Source organism: Mizuhopecten yessoensis, unplaced genomic scaffold, assembly GCF_002113885.1.
Source record: "Mizuhopecten yessoensis strain PY_sf001 unplaced genomic scaffold, ASM211388v2 scaffold4123, whole genome shotgun sequence".
NCBI lineage: Eukaryota > Metazoa > Mollusca > Bivalvia > Pectinida > Pectinidae > Mizuhopecten > Mizuhopecten yessoensis.
In genome coordinates this window covers 1,165,052-1,188,710 of record NW_018405387.1, presented here as the reverse complement: position 1 = coordinate 1,188,710, position 23,659 = coordinate 1,165,052, and the positions used below count along the sequence as shown (strand labels likewise).

General features: G+C 37.0%; 2 protein-coding genes across 5 annotated transcripts in view; both read right to left on the bottom strand.

Moving 5' to 3' along the window:
- The window catches only part of LOC110448667 (SMC5-SMC6 complex localization factor protein 2-like), a 44,171-nt gene extending 30,722 nt beyond the window's left edge, over positions 1-13,449 (bottom strand). For 2 of the 3 annotated variants that reach the window (XM_021495044.1, XM_021495045.1), the window contains exons 1-2: positions 6,391-8,174; positions 1,300-3,906 (exon numbers count right to left, since the gene is read on the bottom strand). In XM_021495044.1, the coding sequence (XP_021350719.1) occupies positions 1,300-3,906; positions 6,391-7,798 (4,015 nt within the window). In that variant the 5' untranslated portion in view covers positions 7,799-8,174. The other variant, XM_021495046.1, reaches the window with a different exon arrangement.
- Positions 13,450-16,737: 3,288 nt separating this feature from the next.
- The window catches only part of LOC110448679 (tetraspanin-33-like), a 9,288-nt gene continuing 2,366 nt past the window's right edge, over positions 16,738-23,659 (bottom strand). Inside the window, exons 3-8 of one of the 2 annotated variants that reach the window (XM_021495062.1) lie at positions 22,307-22,498; positions 20,881-21,069; positions 20,465-20,599; positions 18,470-18,517; positions 17,916-18,032; positions 16,738-17,247 (exon numbers count right to left, since the gene is read on the bottom strand). In XM_021495062.1, coding sequence (XP_021350737.1) covers positions 17,194-17,247; positions 17,916-18,032; positions 18,470-18,517; positions 20,465-20,599; positions 20,881-21,069; positions 22,307-22,498 — 735 coding nt within the window. In that variant the 3' untranslated portion in view covers positions 16,738-17,193. Of the gene's footprint in view, positions 17,275-17,915; positions 18,033-18,469; positions 18,518-20,464; positions 20,600-20,880; positions 21,070-22,306; positions 22,499-23,659 lie in introns of both variants that reach the window. The other variant, XM_021495061.1, reaches the window with a different exon arrangement.

Genomic DNA, 23,659 nt, shown 5'->3' with positions numbered 1-23,659 from the left:
GGCCTTGACATATACCTACATTATTGTAGTATCTTATTGGGTTATATCTGGAAATATGCATTGCAAATCTACAGGAACCAACTCATTATCAACCATTTATAATTACACACTGTCTAATAAGTGTGTAACAGAAATCTGTATGTCTATATATATATAGCTACTTGAACATACTCATCTCTTACTTTTTAAATTGCCACACTGTTAATTACTGTTGTTGCTTCCATATATTATTCCTTACAGTTTTCCCCCATTTGAAAACTATCACGAGAAAATAAATCTTTCACCCTTAAAACCAATCACAACAACGGAAGACTCTGGTTGTTACACATGCATGACAATTAAAACATACCATTTCATCTGTATGTCTACTTGAACATTATAAGTTGGTAATAATCATTTTTCAAATAAAACATATGGTCTTTGTTGTTTGAACAGTCAATCAAACAAGATCTAGACTGTCCAATAATTTACAGCACTGCAACAATGTAAGTCACTTGAGTGACTGATTTGAAGCTAAATTCACCAAGTTACTTGAAGCAGACAGACATTAGCATCACATAGATGTCATACCCAAAACCATTTGCTAATTTTCTGATAATTATTTTGGCAGGTTCATTCAGCGAATCGACATGCAATTTAGTTACATATCTATAAACATTAAAAGCTAATTAGTATTGGGCCATTTACAGAAATTACCTAAGCACCCACCAATGATATGTCATTAATGTGTTATCTATATGCCAGCCAGCTACAGGTCTTATGTAACTATTCTACGACTGAAGCAACTTCAAAAGATTTCTAGGACATTTTATCCTGTGACCCAGAAAATAGGTCAAGGTCACTCACTGAACAAACTTGAAAGCCTTTCACCCTGGTACTGGCCAAATAACATGTATCTAGGCCTCCAAGTTATTCTGAAGTTGTTAAACATTTTCAAATGTTTAACCTCTGTGCCCTTGAAAGTCCATCGAGATCAGATCATTCATCTAAACTTGATAGATCTTTATCCAAACATGCTACTGACAAAACATCATTACCCAATACCTCTTCAGTTATTTATAAATAGTGTGAATAATCACATGAATTAGTAAGATGTTAAAAGACTAGGCGACACCGATTGTGGTACCAAGCAATTTTTTTCCAAAAACTCTTTCATGGAAAATGTTTTTCCAATGTCTCAAGCTGCAAAATAACTTTAATAAAATGTATAAGGTAAAAGTGTGTAACATATTCCAAATCAAATTCAATCTACACAAATATAGAATTATATATACAAATATTGACAGTACATGTACTCACCAGCATAATCCTCTCCTGCCTTCCAACGTTCTGTGGTACTGCCTAGACTTCTGTGCTTTGGTCCACTCAGCTCTCCATCTCTCAGTCTCTCGGTTGATTGGCCTGTAGCACTAGTGCCCATCTCCTTTGACTTTTGTCGACCTGGCTCTTTTCTCTCACTTTGAGAGGAAGAATCACCCTGTGATCTGTGTCTATGCCTATGTCTATCAGAGTTATCTCCCTTTAGCCTATGCCGGTGCCTGTGAGAGTGTACCTGATTACTTCCAGAACTTGAATCGCTATTAATATTACTTTCACTGCTCTTCTCCCTCACAACTCGCCTGTGTTCACTTCTATGTGAGGTATGAGATTGTTTGACATGGCTTTCTTTGTCTCTAGAATATGACCTTGCCCTTCCTGTATCAGAAGAGTGTGCACTTCCCCCACTTAAATTTCTGTTTTTGACTTTATCATTGTCCCTTTGACTACCTCTCCCCTGGCTGGATCCAGAGGAATGCCGAGCCCGTCTGGGAGATTCTCCTTCACACGAGTATTGTCTCTTGGGTGATTGCTGAGTAAGTTCTGGTAAGATACTTTGTCTTTTGTCTTTATTTGCGTCAGAAACATTACATAGCTCTTTTGATCTGGAGTCATTGTGAGGATGCCCAGAAACCTGGCGATCAGGACCACGCTGCGTTGAAAGTGCCTTGATCTGTTGTTGTTCTTTTGTTCTATTCTGTGTAGTTATAACTTGGCCACAATTATCATTGCTGCCACTTGCATATCCAGAAATGTCCATGTCAGTTTCAGCTCTCTTACTACCTCTAAACTTGTCCACGATTGGGCTGTTTTGTGCATCGACAGACGTTTGCCCAATGACAGTAGAACCAAGCATGCTTCTTTGATCTTTGTTATTGTTTCTTGTCTCATCAATCTTTAGTTCAGCTGTCCTTCTCTTCGATTCATTGCTATCCTTTGAGTAAATGTCGGGGGTTTGTTCTATCATGGTAGACTTGACAGGCCTCTGATCTATTCTTTGAAAATTTGTTGGACTTTTATTCGACAGTTCCTTTGATTTATCCAAAGACTGTGAAGAACTTGCTTGACCTTTGGGATCATTGCCGCCACTTGCATATTCAGAAACTTCCATCTCCTTTTCTACTTTCTTGCTGTTGTCAGACTTGCTGATTTGACTGTTTTGTTCATTGTCAGACTTTTGCCCTGTGACAGTAGAACTAGGCATGCTCCCTTGATCTTCGTTCTGTTTTCTTGCCTCACCACTCTCTTGTTCAGTTGTTCTACAGTTTGACTCATTTAAACTATCCCTTGCGTTGGGATGCTGATCCATCATGGTAGACCTGATCACTCTCTGATCTGTTCTTTGAAAGCTGGTGGAACTCTGACTCAAATGTTCCTTTGATTCATTCAAAGATTTTGGAATGATTTTATCACCTTGAGCATATTTCATATCAGGATTGTTGCTAAGCTTGCTACCAGCGTTGTGGTTATCCCTTTTTTCTCCTGACTTTCCATCACTGCCATCAGAAGAATCTCTGTTTGAAGATCTACCTGGTTTATCATTGTAATCATTTTGATACCGACCACTGCTGTAAGGTCTACCACTATTGGAGGGGAACTGCCCTTGGTTCCTATCACGTGGTGAAAATGTATTTCCTGTGTCCCTACCCCTCCTGGACTCATTCTCTGATCGCCACCTTGACCCCATTTCAGATTCCTCTCTACTGTCTCGGTAATGCTGTCCTCTATTCCTGTCAAAGCGTCCATCTTGTGTGTAGTAATCAGGCTTTTCCTGTCGACGTCTTGGAGAACTATTCTGAGGTGATCCATAATATCTTCGTGTATCCTGACCCCGAGTCCTGTTCGGACTATTATACTGTCTCCTGTCACCAGGATGGAACCTATCTTTGTAGGCCAAACCAATATTTGGTGAGGAAGCAATCCTTTCCTTGGCATTGTCACCTTTGTCCCCCGATTGCATTTGGTTTCCCTCAGGTTTTTTATCAGTTTCCACTCCTCCTTTCATCGTTGATTCTGCTCTGTAAGGTTCCTTACCAGGTGTACGCCACATATCTCTTCTGTCTACATTTCCTTCCCTGTAACTAGACACATCCAAACTCCTTCCTTGGTTCCACATCCCCTCTTGTCCCCCTCTATCTATTGGTACACCAAGTTTAGGCGTTCCCCTATAGCCTTGTTGCTCTCCTGACCTTGACCTGTTCCTCTCTCCAATCACAGAAATCCTCTGTCCCAGCATCGCATCTAGATCTTTGTTTCCACTTGAAGGTGTTTTGTTGGCTGTATCAGGACGTCCACTTATGGCCGATTGACCTGATACTGTACTAACCTGAACCGTACCTGGTTGTTTGTCGTTGAACTGTTGTTTGTCGTTGAACTGTTGGTTGTCATTGGACTGTCCACCAGTGAAGTAATCATTGGAGGACCAAGTTTTTCCTGGCTCTGGTGTTTTGGGTGAATCTTTACCACTCTGGAGAGGTGTACCAAAAAACTGTTTTCTATCCTTCATTCCCGGAGATATTGACTTATTCTTCTCTGTGCTTGATGGTCGTGTCAAGAGATTTCTTGCATCTCTAGATTGCTGTGGTGAACCTTGAAAATAATGTATACCGTACATATAATATACAGATGAAAGAAGAACTGTAAAGGAATGAAAAATGAATACAAATATCATAATGGAATAATAAGAATGTGATTGGGTTAATAACTGTCATATTTCAATTTCAATAGGAGACCAACCGAATGAGATATTAGATTGTAGACTATATAATTATAATTTCACATGTACCAAATTTTGCAAGTTTGCCCTACTGCACTTATTAGAGAGGACAATGAAATTGCATTTGCAGAATGATAGATGAAATTAATTTTGCAGGGAAAGTCGACACCCAGCATCATTTCTAAATCCTGTATTTCAATCTCTATAACATATGACCTCTTTTTTTATCCAACTACACCATTATATTATATACTCTGAAAATCGAATTTTATGATACAATGTTTTATAACTTTTCAACATTCCACACGACAGGACAATGACTCCTGATAATGAATATAAACACCTATTTACAACACATAGTGACTGTATACAGGTTCATATAACACAACCAGTAAACTGTTAGAGTGACATTTTGATCACTAGCACAATAAGTACTCTGTAATCTATTTACATGTTTAGTTTTATGAAAACGACAGTGTACATATCGTACTAGGCATTGAAATGTCACTTTCAAACATCTCACTGAGCCTGTGCTAAATGAATCTGTATACTATCAACATGTACCTACCTGTCAAAGAAAATGTCTCGAAATAACACATACAGTGATTTCACCGAGGACTGGGTGCTAGATATTTACACACTGTACAGTTTCAAATTCAAGGTTTATGCTACTTTACACGTCAGTGATTTAGCATCATATTTGTGTTTGAGTTATCTCCCTTACATTGTAATATTGTTAAAAATACATGAATGCATGCACCGTCAGTGATTTTCAGAATTTTGTTTCACTGGGATGAACAAGTGCTCAATTGTTAAGGCTTGTAATCAACTTTCGACATTATTGTAGTTTGTCATCACATAAATTCCTTAAAGTGTGTGTCCTACACCCTCTAATATATTATCAATCATGCATGCATATAAACATTCCGTTTTGAAAGTCACAAATCCCAAATTTGAAAATAAATGTGAAAAAATACATCCAACTATTTGCTATAGGAAATATGTCACAATATTGAACCTTAACAAGAGAAAGAAAACACAGAGAACAGAAACTCAAAAAATCAAGCCAGCCATCACTCACCTATTTATTTTGCTTTCAAAGAACTAGACAATGCCATGAAATGTTTCTACTAATCTGAGACTGAAGTGGTCATCTAAGATTGCTTTTCAACCCAAAAAAATATATTTAATAACAAGGCCAATACAAAATATTACCTGTGTTTCATGTATCCTGACCTCCCCTACATTTTCCAGTTGACCCCTGAACATTTTATTACCTTCTTGTTTCAAATATAATTGATTTATTTGCCAGTCAAAAGCTTAGTTACTCATTAAAATGTGCGTTCTTTCTGTATTGGGAGCCTTTGTATTTACCTCATTCATGACAACTTAATAGCAATTGAGATGTTTTAAAATGCAAACTTTAAAGGTGAAGCATAATATTGATCCATAAAATAAAGCCCTTTTGCCAACTGACATTTGTTTCTGGCATGTTACCTGAAACTCATAATTCTTATTCTAGCCTAATTAAGGCAATGATTGAAACATGTGTATGATGCTTCGTTTAAATGATGAGATGGAATCAAGGAAGATACAATAAACACTTCAGACAATCAGAGGACAGGATGACCATAAATGTTTTGAAATCACCATCCTCCACTCCAAAGGAACACTTTTAGTTATAAGTACCATAAAATGTATTTGTAACAGTTTTTGATACCATTGGCCTCTGAATCCAATCAGAGGACAGGATAATATCTTTGATTGTGAACTGATCTAGGTTTTTCGATAGCACTACCTTGTACAACACCAAAACCAAACCCTTTTCCTTCGAGAAGTTCCAAACAAAACAAAGTCAAAATTCCTTTTTCCATTTTGGACAAGTGTCTAAGCTTTATGGCAAAGAGTTATAGGACGGATCTACACCAAGGCCAAAGCCCACTTGCTCCTTCAGGTCAGTTCAAACAAGAATCCCAATACCTAGGATGGGTGACTGAGAGTGTGTTTGCATGCATATTAAGTGTACATAGTTGGGTCAATAGTTGAGTATTTGTTATTGTGAAATACCACAAACACTGTACCATTTAAGTTTCAAAACAATCTATGTAAATGGTCTCTACACAAAGTGCACTTCTCAATCTATGGTTTTTATGCTAATTAACATTTTTTATTTTACAACAATTAAGATACAAAATTTCTCAATCCATCACCTTCAAATCTTTCCCCCTTCCACCCCCCTCCTCCTCCTTTTGTTTTCCTTTATCTCTAACCTTTCCATGTAATAAATTACAAGATGATAATGGAATACATATATGGAGGCAACGGATACAACTAAAACACATCTATGAAGATTTTACCTGTGTTTGTTTCACTATCCTGTGACATGCGTGTGTCACCCTCCAGGCTTACAAGTTCCATGCCCTGTTGCACATGCTCCACATCCGAGGGATCTGTCTGGGTTGTATGACCAGTACTTCGACCCAGGTGTTCACCTAATGGACACCGAACCTCGTTTTGTTGGATTTCTTTAATGGACGGATTTGATTCAGTGTGCATGTCATGGGATAGATTTTGATTTGGCTCATTTTTATACAAGACGTTTGAGTCTACTTGTTGTGCCGTTGTGGGTCCATTTCCATTCTTGCCACTTAATATATAAACAGAATTATTGCTAACATCCTCACCTTCTGAGCCAACACCTGTCAGTCTGGTTTTCTGTTCCTCTGAACATTTTTGTGGTGAATGATCAGTGGTAGCTATTTCATCAGATGCTGTACCTGAAGCTTGTGTTGCAGTTTCTATAACACCTGGAACATCCTCTGCAGTCGTGACGGTCCAGGACTTTCCCGTTTTCGTATTTTCCACTTCAGTTGACCAATCATTGAAATTTTCGAGGACTTTTGAATAGACTTGAGACTGCTGGTTGGATCGGTTTGGTTTTGTATAAGAACCCTGTGAACAATCTGTCATCTTTTTCCAGCTGAACCGACTCTTAGCTTTCTTTTTCCACTTCTTTCTACATCTCTTTGGTGAAGTGAAGTTCTGAAGAGCTGTTTGATCCTGGTAAAGAGGAAAATTTCCAACGGGTTGTTGCTGATCATTGTTGAAAATATTGTCAAAATTACTAGAAGTAGATCTATGAGAGAAGAACTTTTGCATCATACTTATCAAATTTGGTCTGATCAAGTTCCATGCTGCTGTATTATTGTTAAACTGTTGTCCCATATCTTGTCTTTCTCTTGGACAATCAGACTCGTTGTAGAATGGTCTTCCTCTCTGACTTTCAAACTCAGGAGAGCTTTGTGTTTCTCCAAAACTTTCTGCCTGACAGTTTCGAGGCCCACCCAAATTACAACTCGCCCTGTCTATCAACCTGTTACATTGACCAGTATTTTGTTGCATATTTGGATGGCCAAACTGACCAGGAAAGCCTCTACTTCTTTGGTGCTCCATCTGCCCCATGCCTTGTCTATCATTCTGGGAAGTTTGATTACATCGGAACTGCTGATTTTGAAATTGTCTTTGAGGATTAAAATTGTTCCGATCCCCTTGATAACTCTGCCTATTCTGAGCATTTTCATACATATTTGTACGGTACATGTTAGTGTTATCTCCATATTGCGAGTTATTTTGCATAGGAAACTGGTCTCCATTTCCATATTGTCCAAAATTTCTGCCTCCATTATTATTGCTGGTGTTATTACCACCAAAACCTTGTGGTCTAGATCCTCTACCCATATTAAGGTTTTGGTTAAAAGGATGCATGCTGGCATAAATATACCAAGTAATGTGTATGCAAATTTGGATGACAAGATGCCAGTGTGTATATATTCACAAAAACAATGTTCTCCAGTTCCAACATAGAATTGGAATAAAAAAAAAAAAATTGAATGCAAAAACAATGCTTCCAAAGTAACAATAGACACGATACAACAGAAAGGGTAGGACTACAAAATCAGGTTCCGTTGTCCAGCAAACGTGTATATAACATATAGGTACACACAAACGTACATTCTGGCATCCAAAATGAGCTAAACTACAAGTCTATTACTGTACAACAGTCCGGTACAACATCTCCGCAATAGCAAAGCAGAAGCACAGACAACTATCATCTAGGTGGACCAGCCAATGGGTGGACAGTTTACATACCGTTGACTTCTCTGTGAGGAACACGACCTGGTGGATGTCTATCAGCTGAAATACATATTGAAGTTTAATCAATTACAGTTACATGTATAATTGTAGATATACATGTATATGATTTCATACAGTTCTAAAGTCTGAAGCTATCTTTTGTTTAACTCCGTCCTAGGTTTACAGGTTTACAATAGAACCTTAAAGTCAGTGACTATCAGGTTTAGAATCACAAACAAAATCAAACAAAATCATACTTTCAGTTCCATCGTGATGCGTTTGATGGTTTCAAATTAACAGTCTGGAAAAGATTTCACTGGAAGTTTACTTTGTATTAATTACTGATATATAAATACTTAACCTTTAATTGACCTTGAGGTGAAGGTCATCAAGGTGACCAAACTATAATGCCCTCCTTGGTGAGGAGGTGCACTCTTAGTTTCATTAATGCTTTAAAAAGTTAGCTTTGACAAGTTTCACGCAAAATTTTGAACTTATTCAGCCATCAAGCTATAGGTGAAGGTCAGAGTAACCTATTTATATTGTAAGTGATGCAGTTCCAACTAAGAACCAGTAAGATGAAGGACCAGCACTAATTTGTTATAGAATTTAACGTACCTCCTTCTGCTTAACTAAACTTTGATTAGTTTAGAAACCAACATTTGACGTTCGACAATACAAATAAAGCAAATTAAGAGTGTGAACTAGAATTTGAGTATTGCCATCTCCTGGACCACATGTTGCCTTCTTGGTGATCACCCCAATATTGACCCCCGCCTGCAGCCTACTTTGGACGTCTATACTTCCTGTGTCGTATACCCCTACCAGAAGTTAATGTACCAAGGCCTTTTGATGAAGACACAAAACGAAAATGTCCACAATGGCAAGTAGTAAGTTGGAGAGCCTGCTAAATGAAAATGTTTTAAGAATACAAAACGAATATTTTTTGGAGCAGTGCGTGCATTAACATGATTTTAAATGGGATACAGAGTGACCCAAGGTTTATATTTTCAAGAAGGACATTTGGACAAGCAGATAGGTGAGTTTTACAACAACAAAAATGAAGACGGTATATAAACTTACTGAGATATGGTCTTATAAAGCATACACTACTGGAAATAATAAAGGGGGACATCAGCAATTAACTGCAGTGAGAAGATTGAAGCTTTAGTGTGAATTTGTGTTATCCAGTTGTACAATATAACTTAATTAAAGAAGAAAGAATATTCGGCCACCATTCAGCGATTAGTAAATAGGATATGCAAGCATTATTACATTCAGACAAAACTAACACCTATGACTTACATTGGTATGCTGAAAAACTGTCTAAAATGAAGCTTTCCCTTGATATTACATTTATATTTATTTATTAATTTCAAATTTGAAAATTCACTTTCATTGTTGTATGGATTGTATTTGGTATAACAAGCATTCTGTGGGTATTGATCAGATGAATCAATACATGTACCCTACCGGCACCACAAACAGACTAAACAATATTAATGCTAGACCCATAAAATAACCTCTGTTCAGAAAATCAGCATCCTAACACTATTATTAAGTGAACGGTCAGCCATTACAAAACTTTAACCCAAACTTTAACCTACAGATTTTTGCCAAGAGTTAAGTTGATCACACGTCAAAAATTCAAAAACAAACAAAAAATTCCACTGTCACTAGACAACATTAATGCTAGACCCCTAACTGGACCCCTAACGAACACACATAAAATCAGCATCCCAAGACTATTATTAAGTGAACGGTTAGCCATTACAAAACGTTAACCCAAACTTTAACCTGCACATTTTTGCCAAGATAGTAAAGTCGAACTCATGTCCACTGTCACTAAATAACATTAATGCTAGACCCCTACGCAGACAAAACCTATAGTCCCCCCAGTTTCACCGGTAGGGGACTAATACACCAATTAATTAGCCTATATTGGTATAATATAGGTTTTAACACTGTATCATGACTTGACTGAAATGCCATGTCCCAATATGGCCAGAATGCATAAAGAATTTTCATAATACATGCAATCATTATACTTAGTGTTAAATTGCATTTGATAGTCGAAAATGTACAATGGTTAAAGTAAACAGTGCCTTCAAGCGTGCTTTTTCTAACTAAATGGCATTGACATACAACACTGGCAGATTGAAAAGACACTTAAAGCTCATAAATGTAAGTGATATATATGTATGTTTCAAAATAAAACAAGATGCTTCAAAATTCTGAGGTGTATGTGCTCACAAAGTTATACCATCTGTGAAGTAACACATCCTGTTGAAAAGAGTAATACACAAGATAATACATTGTCTATGGGTGTTGTAATTAAGGATCACTATATATATATCCCACTACACTCTTGTTCTTTCCTATTTATACAGTAACCTCCCTTTAATTTCTGTTTGGACATAACTGCAGCATATAGTTGGACCAGGACACTTCTGTTGACCAGTAGCTCAATTGGTTAGAGTAATAGTATAACAATCTGAAGTCCAGTGGTCAAACCCTGTGGTCTAGCCATGCAGATTTGTTCCCACTAAGAACACTCTTGTTGATTCTTTTTTGTTTGTTTCATCATTTTGTCTTCTCATAAAAGTCATGCAAGGTATGGTACTGAATTCGTAAACTCGAAACAATGTTTTTGGTTATATTTTGTTTGTCTTATTATTATTTCTCAAAAAAAATCAAGATTTATTGCAAGAAATAAACGCATTATTTGCAGTGCTTTTAGTCAATTTCAAATTTCTGTTGTTTATGCATTTTGAATGCTCATTCGAGGTTGGTTGTACTTTGAGTGTTTCACATATAAACTCAAAACTTGTATAAACATGCTTTTTATTCCAATTGAGAAAATAAAGACTGAAATTGGAAAAATGCAGGGTCATTTTTCAACTGGGAATGGGTCACTGTACCAGACGTCCCTATAAACACCTGGCAAAAACCCTGACAATTAAGTTACATGTAATTTATTTAAAGATTCTCTTTTTGCTGTTTACATATATACTCCCCAGATTTGCCAAATCCATTCAAAATGCAAAAATATCACCAGACAAATCTTTTTTTCTTTCTTTCTAAACAATTTGCTCACATACCCATCTCCCTAGATTTATTGAATTGTCACATTCAGGGCTTTCATGATCAGTATATAGCCCTATATAATGCAAACTGTTTCATTGGCCAATACAGGGTAGATGTTGGTATGACAAGGTTTTTCTACATTGATATCATAGATGTATCATTATGTGTTCATTAAGAAACTAATTAATTATTCATTCATATATATATGGCCCCACATACATTATTTTGTAACACATGATAATGCAGAAGCATATTATGCCAGTACCAGCCTCATGTGTCATCTTATATATCTATAATCTTTGTGTGAACTGTTTTATTTTTAATTTACAGGCATGAAGATTTTCAAAACATTATTCTTGCTACTCACATGATGGTGATGACTTCAAAAACTTTGTTATTGTCTGCAGCCTATAAAACAGAAGGATACTAAACTTAAAAACTAGTAATCCATTTATTCAACAACAAATTACATGTACATGTAATAGTTTAATCTTTATAGGAGGCCTGTAAAAATCAATATATAACTTTACCTCAAAATCAGTAAGGCAAAAAAAAAAAGAGGTCTGTCTAGGGTTCCCAACCGGCCCTAGCTTTTTACCCCTGACCCAAAACTTTTTGATGAAAAAAAAAAAAAAAACGCTGATTTTTGAACTTTAGAAGGTTCCTTGCCTTTCAAAATGGCTTCCAGCCCCGTGTTGGCGCTAAATGTCATCATATGCAGCACAATTTGCCTCCAAATAAACCTTGTTTATGTAATTCTTTGTTTTACATACAATAGTAGGGTCATAATCACATGACCAAAAATATACAAAAAAAAATAAAAAATCTGACCTACCTACCCTAGTTTTTTTACCCATGCAACTCTAAAAAGACTATATATTTTGTTTGGCCTTATAAAAAGGTGATCTGTATACAATGAATTAGACGTTGAAAGTTGCAGAAATTGGCATATAATTCAATTTGGATATAAAAAAATATCTAAATAACCCCTTTTTAATTTTTTTTTTTTTTTTCAGTACAATTCTCATGGAACTTTTTTACCTTTTCGCCAATCTGTATTGTAATTAGTTGCTTGTCTTTCTAATCTATACATACACCAGTTCTTTATATTTTCCTGTACCAAATATTACACAAGAGTGAAGATATCGAACAACAAATTGGAGGAAAATATCTTTTTATTACTTTTATTACGATCAAATTCCCCAAGCTGTATTTTTTCCTGTTATATTGCCATTACCAAATAAACAATAAATAAATTATTTTGCAATTAGTTTGAAGATAAATGTTATAAAATGTCTGGACTATTCATATAAGAAAGTTAGAAACAAGGAAATCTGAATGCACATAATTAGCCATTTTGTAAAATTTTGGATCCATGGCAGTGCTCAAAATATTGACAGCAGTATATATAACTTTCTACTTCCAGTTTGCCTTTTTTTTCTTCTTAGATGACACATATATGAACAGTTTCAATTAAGCAAGTTTAAAATCATCTGGCATGTCGATTATAAAAGCCAGGTGAACAAATCAACCAGACTACATTGCATTGTAAATATACATGCATGTTCCTTTCTGTATCAGTTTTTAGTAATTTTGTTCATCGAACATCGGTTTCAAATGCACAGAGAATAATTCTCAAAAACAGTAGTTGATTTTTTTAAGAATGTGGAAATTGTTCTAAGAAAGTGGATAAATTTCCAGATCAGAGGGGAATCTTATGAGATGGGGGATTTCAATTCTCTCGCCAGGGGAATTTTCCTTTCCCATAAACTGATATGGTCAAGAGACTATACTGTATACAGGCATATTGGGTGTCTGGGGGTTGGTCTAAAATGCCTACGTTTTTATTCAAAATTGGAATTATTTCAAAGAACATTAAAATGTCTATACATTTCGTTATCCTGATGTTGTGTTACTTCCATGCAACGAAAATGTCATAGAAATTGCAGAATAGTGAAAGCGAGAGAAGCCCTGGCCATCAATAATGGTCTGACCATGGTTAAGTCGCAGATGTAAAGGGACATGTCTTAGGGGACGCAAATTTAAATAACACAAACCCCTTTTCTGCCTTTCTCTTGTTCATACTGTAAAAATCAGTATGTATTTAGCCATTTCTGGTGAAATACTGAGTATTCTTGTAACTTGACATTTTCAACAACAGGAAATACCGGAAAAATCCGTGGTTGATTCTTGATCAGTCGACTGCTTGGAAAATCATTCTCACTGTAACGCTTAACTAAGGGAGTTACCGCCCATAGACCATTGGTAGCAGTGTACAGTAGAAATGGCTCGACCCTAAAAATAAAGGGCATGCCTCACATAAACATGGATAGTGAATTCAACCTGCACAAACACCTACATATATATACATATACATTTTGATTTCATTTTGTTTAGAAGACTGTTTTTTTTTCAAAAACTGTTTTCCAAGGATTTGGGACTTGTGAAAACCATGGTTACCACATCAAAAAAAACACCAAATTATGCAAAAAAACATGATTTTTAACCCAAAATTTGACCCCCGCAAGTAGGTTTGTTTTTTCTTAAAACCTGTCTGAAATTTTTAATATCGCCTACTCGGTAACAGAAATACTCACGTTTTAGCATAGGTCATTCCGGTGGATTTTTCACAAAATAGACACAGATTTGTAAAATAGTCCACTTCATCATGTATATGCCAATTTTAATGCTTTTTTTTAAATTTTGATACATGTTATATTACAGGGGGTATTCATCCTATAAATATATCACTCTACTGTACACTGCTACCATTGCATTTAGATCATGATCACAAAGCCTCATAGTCAAGTGTTCTGTCTTTTAAAAGCATCCTCGATATCCAGGGGTTAGGCTAACTTTCGCTAGCATATCTGTTGAATTCAATATTCATTATTTAAAGTTCGACATTTAGAATTTGTTGTTAGATGATAAGAAAAACAAGAAGCACAACTGCTTGTTAAAATGTTCTCAGGCATAAACGCATTTCACATATTTGACCTTAAAAGTTGTTCAAAGTACCACACTTATTTAGCAAACTCGATAGAAAAACGATACGAATAATTTCAAAGCTTGTCAATTCCGTCTTTGCGTATTGCAGAGTTATCTTCTCTTGGTCGCAGGTATTGATTGTTACGTCACTTGTTTGTGAGAGTAACGTCATCAACTTTTGAGAAAACGACGTAATTTTCTCACACAAACCAATGACGTAACAATCAATAACTGCTCCCAAGAGAAGATAACTCTGCAATACGCAAAGACGGAATATCAGTAATACATTAAAATATTTTATTTGGACAAACATAATTTATATCACGAGTTAGAAATACGTCACAGTACAGGATCAATGACCGAAATGTGTTAATGAGTTCTCGCACAATCAAGAAACAGGAAAAACATTATCATTACGCCAAACCTCGTGAACATTTACAGTTTAGAAGCAATATACAGATTTTGATATATTTGACCATTACGACCAAGAAGTGGGTAAATGTCAATTATTCAAAAACGGTTCAAAGCCTCTTAACAATTAAAGTATTAGGAAAATTTCGTTACTCATTTCAAATATTTTCATTGGACTTACTTATACTTTCTGTTTATGAATGTTTCTTCAGTGAATCAATCCAGAGACATATGGAGCCATATGTTGTACATTGTACAAATGTAAAGTTTCGGTTGGTCGGGTCGGGGTGGTGCAGTGGATAGCGCACTTGCCTTTCACCAAGGCGGCCACTTGTGCTGTCGGTGCTGTCGGTGCTGGGAAGGATTCATCACAATTGTTGTACACGTATACTGCTATTATGCGTGTAGGAGTGGGTGCGAGAGTGCGTGTGTGTGTGTGCATGTGGTTGTGTAAGCATATGGGTGAAAATAAACGTATCAGTAAATATTTACTTCAAACTGTTAAATGCTAATAATTCTTTGCTCACACGCTACTTCTTTTCTATTCTAATATTATAGATATTGATATTTAGCCATCTTTTGATGTATATATATGTTTTATTAAATTGTAAGGAAATGGCGATTATAATGTTCATGTAACTTGTGCCCAATCCTTTTGCTGAATTTATGGCAATATAATATGTTTAAACTAAAACCAAGGCGGCCGTTGTTCGATTCCCCGATCGGACGTGAATAGGTTGGGGTCACCTGCCCGACCACGTGGGTTTTCTCCAGGTAAACTGATTTCCTCCCACACTATAACATAAGACCCCCGCGCGCGCTTACATCCGGGCCAACAAGAGTGATTAATGGTCGGACAGGGTGACTTCATACCTTTTCAGAGGTATGTGTACGCCTGTCTTGTTACATGTAATAAGCTATATACGTACATATACCGCTCATATAAGAATGTCCTATTTTCTGAACTTCATGTAGATATTATAATGAATTCTCGACATTGGCAAGCATTAGCAAAGTTCAGTTGTATTGTATTGTAGTATTACATTGTATGTTGTATTGTAGTATTATGTTGTATTGTAGTATTGTATTGTTGTATTGCATTGTACTGTAGTATTGTATTGTAGTATTGTATTGTAGTATTATGTTGTATTGTAGTATTGTATTGTTGTATTGTATTGTATTGTAGTATTGTATTGTAGTATTATATTGTAGTATTGTATTGTAGTATTATATTGTAGTATTGTATTGTAGTATTATATTGTAGTGTAGTATTATGTTGTATTGTATTGTAGTGTAGTATTATGTTGTATTGTAGTATTGTATTATAGATGTTGTATTGTAGTATTATGTTGTATTGTATTGTAGTATTATGTTGTATTGTATTGTAGTATTGTATTGTTGTATTGAATTGTACTGTAGTATTGTATTGTATTGTTGTATTGTACTGTAGTATTGTATTGTTGTATTGAATTGTACTGTAGTATTGTATTGTATTGTAGTATTGTATTGTAGTCTTATGTTGTATTGTATTGTTGTATTGTAGTATTGTAGTATTGTATTGTACATATACACGTGTTCATTAGTATTTTAGTGTTGTATTGTACTGTATTGTATTGTATTGAAGGTATTTTGCATACAACAGCCGAGGTTCCCCTACCCCTTATCTACAGTACACACAAATACGTATTTACTGTATACAGTTTAGACAGGAGGCATGTCATTGTATTTTCACACCTACACCAGCAATGCAGTAAATATATTCATATATGTCTCTACCTGTTCTAGGTAGATTTCTGAGACTGCTATAACATGTGTAGGTAAATACAATGTCCATCAAAAGATCATTCCCGCTTTTAAAGCAAGGCGTTTCAACTTGAGATGATAACATTTTTAAACTTGATGTTAACTCAAACTTACAGATCTCGGTCAATAATCTGTCTAGTATCTGTATGTAATAGCTTACTGTATTAATTACATGAAAAGGTCCTGGTGAGAGTCTAACTCTCATTATTAATTTTCAAAGTGTACTGTTCCAAGTGCATTGTAGCGTCTGTGAGCAAAACATCACAACACGACAAAAGAAGCGATGATTTGTATCTTTTATTCCGTAGCACCAACTTTCACGCAATAAAGCTTTATTTATGTGGACGGATGGACAAACATTTCTCATCCAACAAAGTCACGTTTACTTATTGCACAACAACGGTGGAAACAAACTTAAAACTGCAAAATATAACACAAACCCTTCATTACATTTAGTTTGAAGAATAAATCTCATGCAATATGGTGTTCTCATTTTCTCGTGTTTGTATTGTGTATATCACATTAGAATGAGCCTAGCACCGATCTTAGATCAAGATGTCAAATGAAAAATCAAACTTGTAAATGACGTTGTCACATCAGTGATTCTTGGCCATAATGTCATAGCCAATCACAGGACAAAGTGAAATAGTACGCAGGTTGTGTCTTGTAAAAAAACATGCACGGAATGGAAATGGTATGTTATAGTCAACGCGATGAAATACACTTCCGATGTGACGTCATGTCCGGTCAAACTTCCACTTTGCAGTCTGTGCTTCGATCTGGTCCTTCAACTGTTTTGCAAAGCAAATGGCGATTATCTAAAAATAAAAAAGATACAATATATTCACATGTTATGATTTCCCTGCGAATATCAGGAACGTCTGAATTTCAACGTATCTCAGTAAGAATACAAACGGGATACATATGCTTTTTGGAGACCAAAATACAGTACTGGTCTTTGTTTCAGTGAAAGAGAGCAATCTACATGCGTCGAGGTATGAAGTATTTCCAGATTATTTAAGTAACTTGTTAAAAAGCGCGAGATCAAGATAGACTGGTTCTCTTCATTCGTTTCGACATTCTCTCTATCAGGGATTGTTGAAGAGGTGGACTGGAGTGCCTTTCGTACTTTTTCTACTCTCCGCCGGCTGGCTTCTACGAAAAATAGTCTCACTTAAAGAGCGCCGCCTAGTTGAGAGAAACAGTACTAAGGCAGGACTAGGTAAGGCAGAAAGTACTCACATTAAGGGAGAGAAACAATCGGGAACCGTCGGTCCTTTCAGTAAACGAGAAAATAGTTTAATGTACGGAGAGTGCCGATGGTTCCTGATTGGGAAATAAACAATCTATGGGATATTAATGACTAATAGAGATATATAAATGTGTGAAAGTTTCAATCTCATTTTTCGAGTCTACTCCCAGGGTGGCTCGTCAAGGGTTTTCTGTGTTTTTACTTTACCTGAGGTATGAAGATTCCTAGTGTACTGCCCCCGACGATCAGCGAGTTACGTTGTATCCATACTCCCAGTTTGTACAGACAGCCCTCGGGATGGATTGCCTTCTCCGCAACCTCGGTCTGTTACAAACATAACGAAACAAATGTAAGAAAACCAATTTGGAAGAAAAAGAAAAGAAGAAGAAGAAGAAGATATTCACTTCGAAGAGGATAGAGCATATTTTGTAGACCATCAAAAGTCTATAATTTGCCGATTGAAATTCTAATTGGTGGAAAGTTGACGGTGGGGGAGAATATAGGGCGCTGAGGGTATAAAACGTGTGCTAAATAATTTCTGAAAATAAGATATTAAAACATAATAGTTACTCCTTTTTTACTTGAAATCAGGAAAAGTATGCTGAGCGAAAATTTTTATTTACTGTATTTAGAAACCAACCTGCTAGAAGACATTACTTCATTGACGTTCCGACGTTGATCTTTGAATGCATGTATTGCTACATGTATATATACAATGTACGTATGGTAGGGAAGGCGATCTGACGTATGAGTTTACTTACCGTTACTTCCAGAGCACTATTACCACACAGTATGTTGATCTTGTCCCCCTGGAGCATTAAAGATGTGTCAGGTGTAATACATTTTTACAACTTGAGGATACATACAATCTTACAAGCCGCACACCTGGGTCACAAACATGCTGACGTATCACATACCTGTGTCACAAACATGCTGACGTATCACATACCTGTGTCACAAACATGCTGACGTATCACACACCTGTGTCACAATCATGCTGACGTATCACATACCTGTGTCACAAACATGCTGACGTATCACATACCTGTGTCACAAACATGCTGACGTATCACATACCTGGGTCACAAACATGCTGACGTATCACACACCTGTGTCAAAAACATGCTGACGTATCGCACATCTGTGTCACAAACATGCTCACGTATCGTACACCTGTGTCATAAACATACTTCGGTATGGCACACCTGTGTCACAAACATGCTCACGTATCGCACACCTGTGTCACAAACATGCTTCAGTATCGCACACCTGTGTCACAAACATACTTCAGTATCGCACACTTGTGTCACAAACATGCTCACGTATCGCACATATGTGTCACAAACATGCTTTCGTATAGCACATCTGTGTCACAAGCATGCTAACGAATCGCACACCAGTGTCACAAACATACTTCAGTATCGCACACCTGTGTCACAAACATACTTCAGTATCGCACACTTGTGTTACAAACATACTTCAGTATCGCACATCTGTGTCACAAGCATGCTAACGTGTAGCACACCTGTGTCACAAACATGCTCACGTATCGCACACCTGTGTCACAAACATACTTCACTATCGCACCCCTGTGTCACAAACATACTTCACTATCGCACCCCTGTGTCACAAACATACTTCACTATCGCACCCCTGTGTCACAAACATACTTCACTATCGCACCCCTGTGTCACAAACATACTTCACTATCGCACCCCTGTGTCACAAACCTACTTCACTATCGCACACCTGTGTCACAAACATACAAACGTGTAGCACACTTGTGTCACAACCATGCTCACGTATCGCACACCTGTGTCACTAACATACTTCGGTATCGCACACCTGTGTCACAAACATGCTCACGTATAGCACACCTATGTCACAAACATACTTCACTATCGCACACCTGTATCACAAACATACTTCAGTATCGCACGCCTGTGTCACAAACATGCTTACGTATCGCACACCTGTGTCACAAACATACAAACGTGTAGTACACTTGTGTCACAAATGTGCTCACGTATCGCACACCTGTGACACAAACATACTTCAGTATCGCACACCTGTGTCACAAACATGCTTACGTATCGCACACCTGTGTCACAAACATACAAACGTGTAGCACACTTGTGTCACAAACATACTTCAGTATCGCACACTTGTGTCACAAACATACTTCAGTATCGCACATCTGTGTCACAAGCATGCTAACGTGTAGCACACCTGTGTCACAAACATGCTTACGTATCGCACACCTGTGTCACAAACATACAAACGTGTAGCACACTTGTGTCACAACCATGCTCACGTATCGCACACCTGTTTCACAAACATACTTCAGTATCGCACACTTGTGTCACAAACATGCTCACGTATCGCACATCTGTGTCACAAACATGCTTACGTATTGCACAACTGTGTCACAAACATGCTTTCTTATTCCCCATCAGTGTCACAAAAATACATAATACGTATGACGTATGACACACTTTTATCACACACAGTACACATGGCTGTTACTACCCTATTTAGCTACTCATCAAAGTTTTAGATTTATTGATGATTTTTTTTCTGTAATTTGAATACTTTTAAAGTTTCGTTTGAAAATGTTATCGTGAGAACGTTGATGGTCAGTATTTTTTTTTCAAAGTTTTCCTTAAAGATATTGAGTTCCGCTTTATTTGTATGTTTGTGTACTGTCTTCTCTTTTCACAAATACGTGAAGTACACCACACCATTTCTGTACGTACTGGGTTAAGGACACAGCAAGAAAACGGGACGGAACATCTCTCGTGGCTTGGGTTGAAATCAGAACAGTTGAAGTAGATGTTCTCATTCCAGTCCCGGTAACCGGTCGGCGTATTACTGACGCCGCAACAGTCCATCTGGAAACCGGAAGTGAGGATACAGTAAATTGTTCACTACGTATACAACGCTCTCGATCTTAGTCCAAATTATTTATTCTATAATTGAAGGGCCGGGTTTCAGAACGAACTCTAGAGGTTTTCCGAATGAATAACTGCTTATAAATTTAGTCTGCACCAAAATGATGCTATACTTAATGGGAACTATTATTCATAATTTCAATATAAGTTCTTAGCAGGTTAGTTTCGACACAATTTGTTTGCGTCTGAAATACTTATGACAGAGAGTGGATCACAGTTACCATTTCTTGAATTCCATCAATGAGATCTTGCATGTCCGGATCATCTCGGTATTTTACGATGGCATCTCGCAATGCGTCTTCCGGTACGATGTTGAGGCTCTCGAGTGTTTCCGGTGAGAAGTAGAACACGAAGACGAACACAACAAGAGCTAATTCCACCAACAACAGTAGTGTCACGAGGGTGTGATACTGAAACGGACGAGATTCACGTTGTATTACAAGCAGATATAAGGAAGTTTTTAATTTAAACACATTTTATTGAACAAATATACAAATGGATTGGACAACAAGTTATTTCAACGTGATTAAGTCCTAACATATGGTAAAATAACGTACATACATGTATATGTTTTTGGGGAACGGGAGAAGGATATGGTGGAGACGGAAGGGTGTTGGTGTGTGTGGGTGTATGTATGTGTGTGTGTGTGTGTGTGGGGGGGGGTACCCAGAAAAGAAATCGTGTAAACTATGAAAAGGATCCGCATTTTAATTTTAATAAATTATACAAATTATATGACATGCAGCCTGGTGTAGAAATTTCATAATGAACACAATCAATGCTATAAAGAAATCAGGCAAAATAATGAAAAGTAATTTCATTAGCAAATAGAAAACAACGTACACACATAAATAATAATAAGGAAAGATAATTTAAGTTAAAAGTGGATCCGATAGAGTAACATGAATAAGACACGCGGAGAAGCATTTAACTGATATTTATTTCCTACTTTCACATCACAATTTTCGTTTTGACACACTTCCTTCCTTTTGTACGTGATACTTTATAAAGTTCGGAGTGATTCAGCGCGCGCGCGCGCGCGCGTGATATTACCAGTACTTCGCGATCGAGAGCCATTTAGTTTCAAGACACTTGACCTTAGTTGATGTACTTTATAGCTTTATACTGCTATGCGCGATATCAGTTTGTATATAGGTCAAATACTATAGTACTGAAATCTGTATAAGCACTTTGATACCGAAAATGATCTTATTTCACGTATATTGTCATTTCTTTCCTGTACTGAAACCAACGTTTCCGTCTAGGTTTTCCCTAGATTTGTTTCCTTTGGGCTGGTCAACACCAGGATCTCGACAACATTGTAGGGTCTCGTTAATTTTGACTACAGTGGAAAAGAAATTTAACGTATCGAATGCATGACAGTTACAGAAAAGATGCTAAAAATATATTTCTTGTGCCGTTGCCCGGTGGTGTCTCCATATTTTTAGTCTCCGGGTCCGGATAGGAACAGAATCAAAAGAGCAACACACAGTGTAATTTTAAGGACGATGATATTTACGAATGTAAGAGTTAAAATACTGTTTGATGTTGTTTTTGTAACAATATTCATAATGTAAAAAAGAAATATGAGACGACCAATAATAGGAACATATTTTTATATGTCTTTATTCTTAACATTTGACTTACTATGGTAAGAAGGACGAGGTTTTCTCTTAGCGAGCCGAAACAGCCGAAGAAGGCGACTAGGAAGGTGACGGAACCTCCAAGACACATTATCATGACAGAGGGATCAAACAGGAGGTCTACTAGATGTAGCACGACCTTGCCCTTCAGTACCTGAATCCATATTCCGAGACCCAGAGCTCCAGCAGCTGCAACCTACAACAAAAAGACGTCATACTAAATATGTTTCTGGTCACAATGTAGGTAGGGTTTTCATACATATTGCTCGCACCTCAGCCAGAGATATCTCACGCCATACCTCATGCTAGATTTTTCTATCTCGTCCGATCTGTATGGTATCTTTACGCGATATTTCGCGGAACAGGAATGTATTCATCCGCGAGTTTATAGATATTCGTTGTATTGTTGTAGATAAAATATAGTCTACACTGTGAAATACGCTGTCTTCTTTGTAAGGACGGACTACATTGGATAAGAATGCATTCAAATATTGTATTAGAGGCCCCAAACGGGATACTTGTAGTATTTGACTAAATAGGTTTTTTTTCGAACTAAAAGGTGCGAGAACAAATCAATTACCTGTTACTGAGCGAGATCTCGACTGAGATATACCGATCTCGTTCAGTTACAGGTTATATATTTTATCATACCATATCGACCCGAAGGATTCTGACAACTACGGTCACCGCAGGACTAACGACACCAAGTGGAATGATACCGCATGAGGCATTAAGGCGGGAGCATTACTCCGAAAGATCTGAGTTTGCATATGACATACAATAATAATATACAACATTTGATATAGCGCCCTATCTAGCTAACATAAGCCACTCTAAAGCGCTATACAATATATAGATCACAATAAATATAATTAGCATATAAATTAATCAATACAATTTTGAGGAATTCCCAGGAGTTACCTTTTAATGCGCTAACTTCTAGTCCTATGCCACCTGGCTTATATCTCCCTATGTGTGTATGCCTGCGTGTGTGGTGAAGATGTAATTATATTGTGTTCTGTTTGTAGTGGGACCGTGCTTCCAACGGCATCATTTTTAGTGCCACCTCACTTGAATGCTACAGCACAAATACCGCAACATCCACCGCAGACCAATGTATACTCCACCTGGGTTGTTGACGACAACGACTACTTCGGGGATCGAACCCCGGCGGCCTGCGAGGAAGGCTGGAGTGTTAACCACTCGACCAATCCGCCCATAAACATAACACGTAACGCATTTTTTCCAAGATTTCAGGCAATAAGATTAATATTACTGACTATCTAGACTGTCAAGTGTCTCTCATATGATACGAGGGTCATTTGGCAATGAGTTTGCTTTCATTAATCCCCCCCCC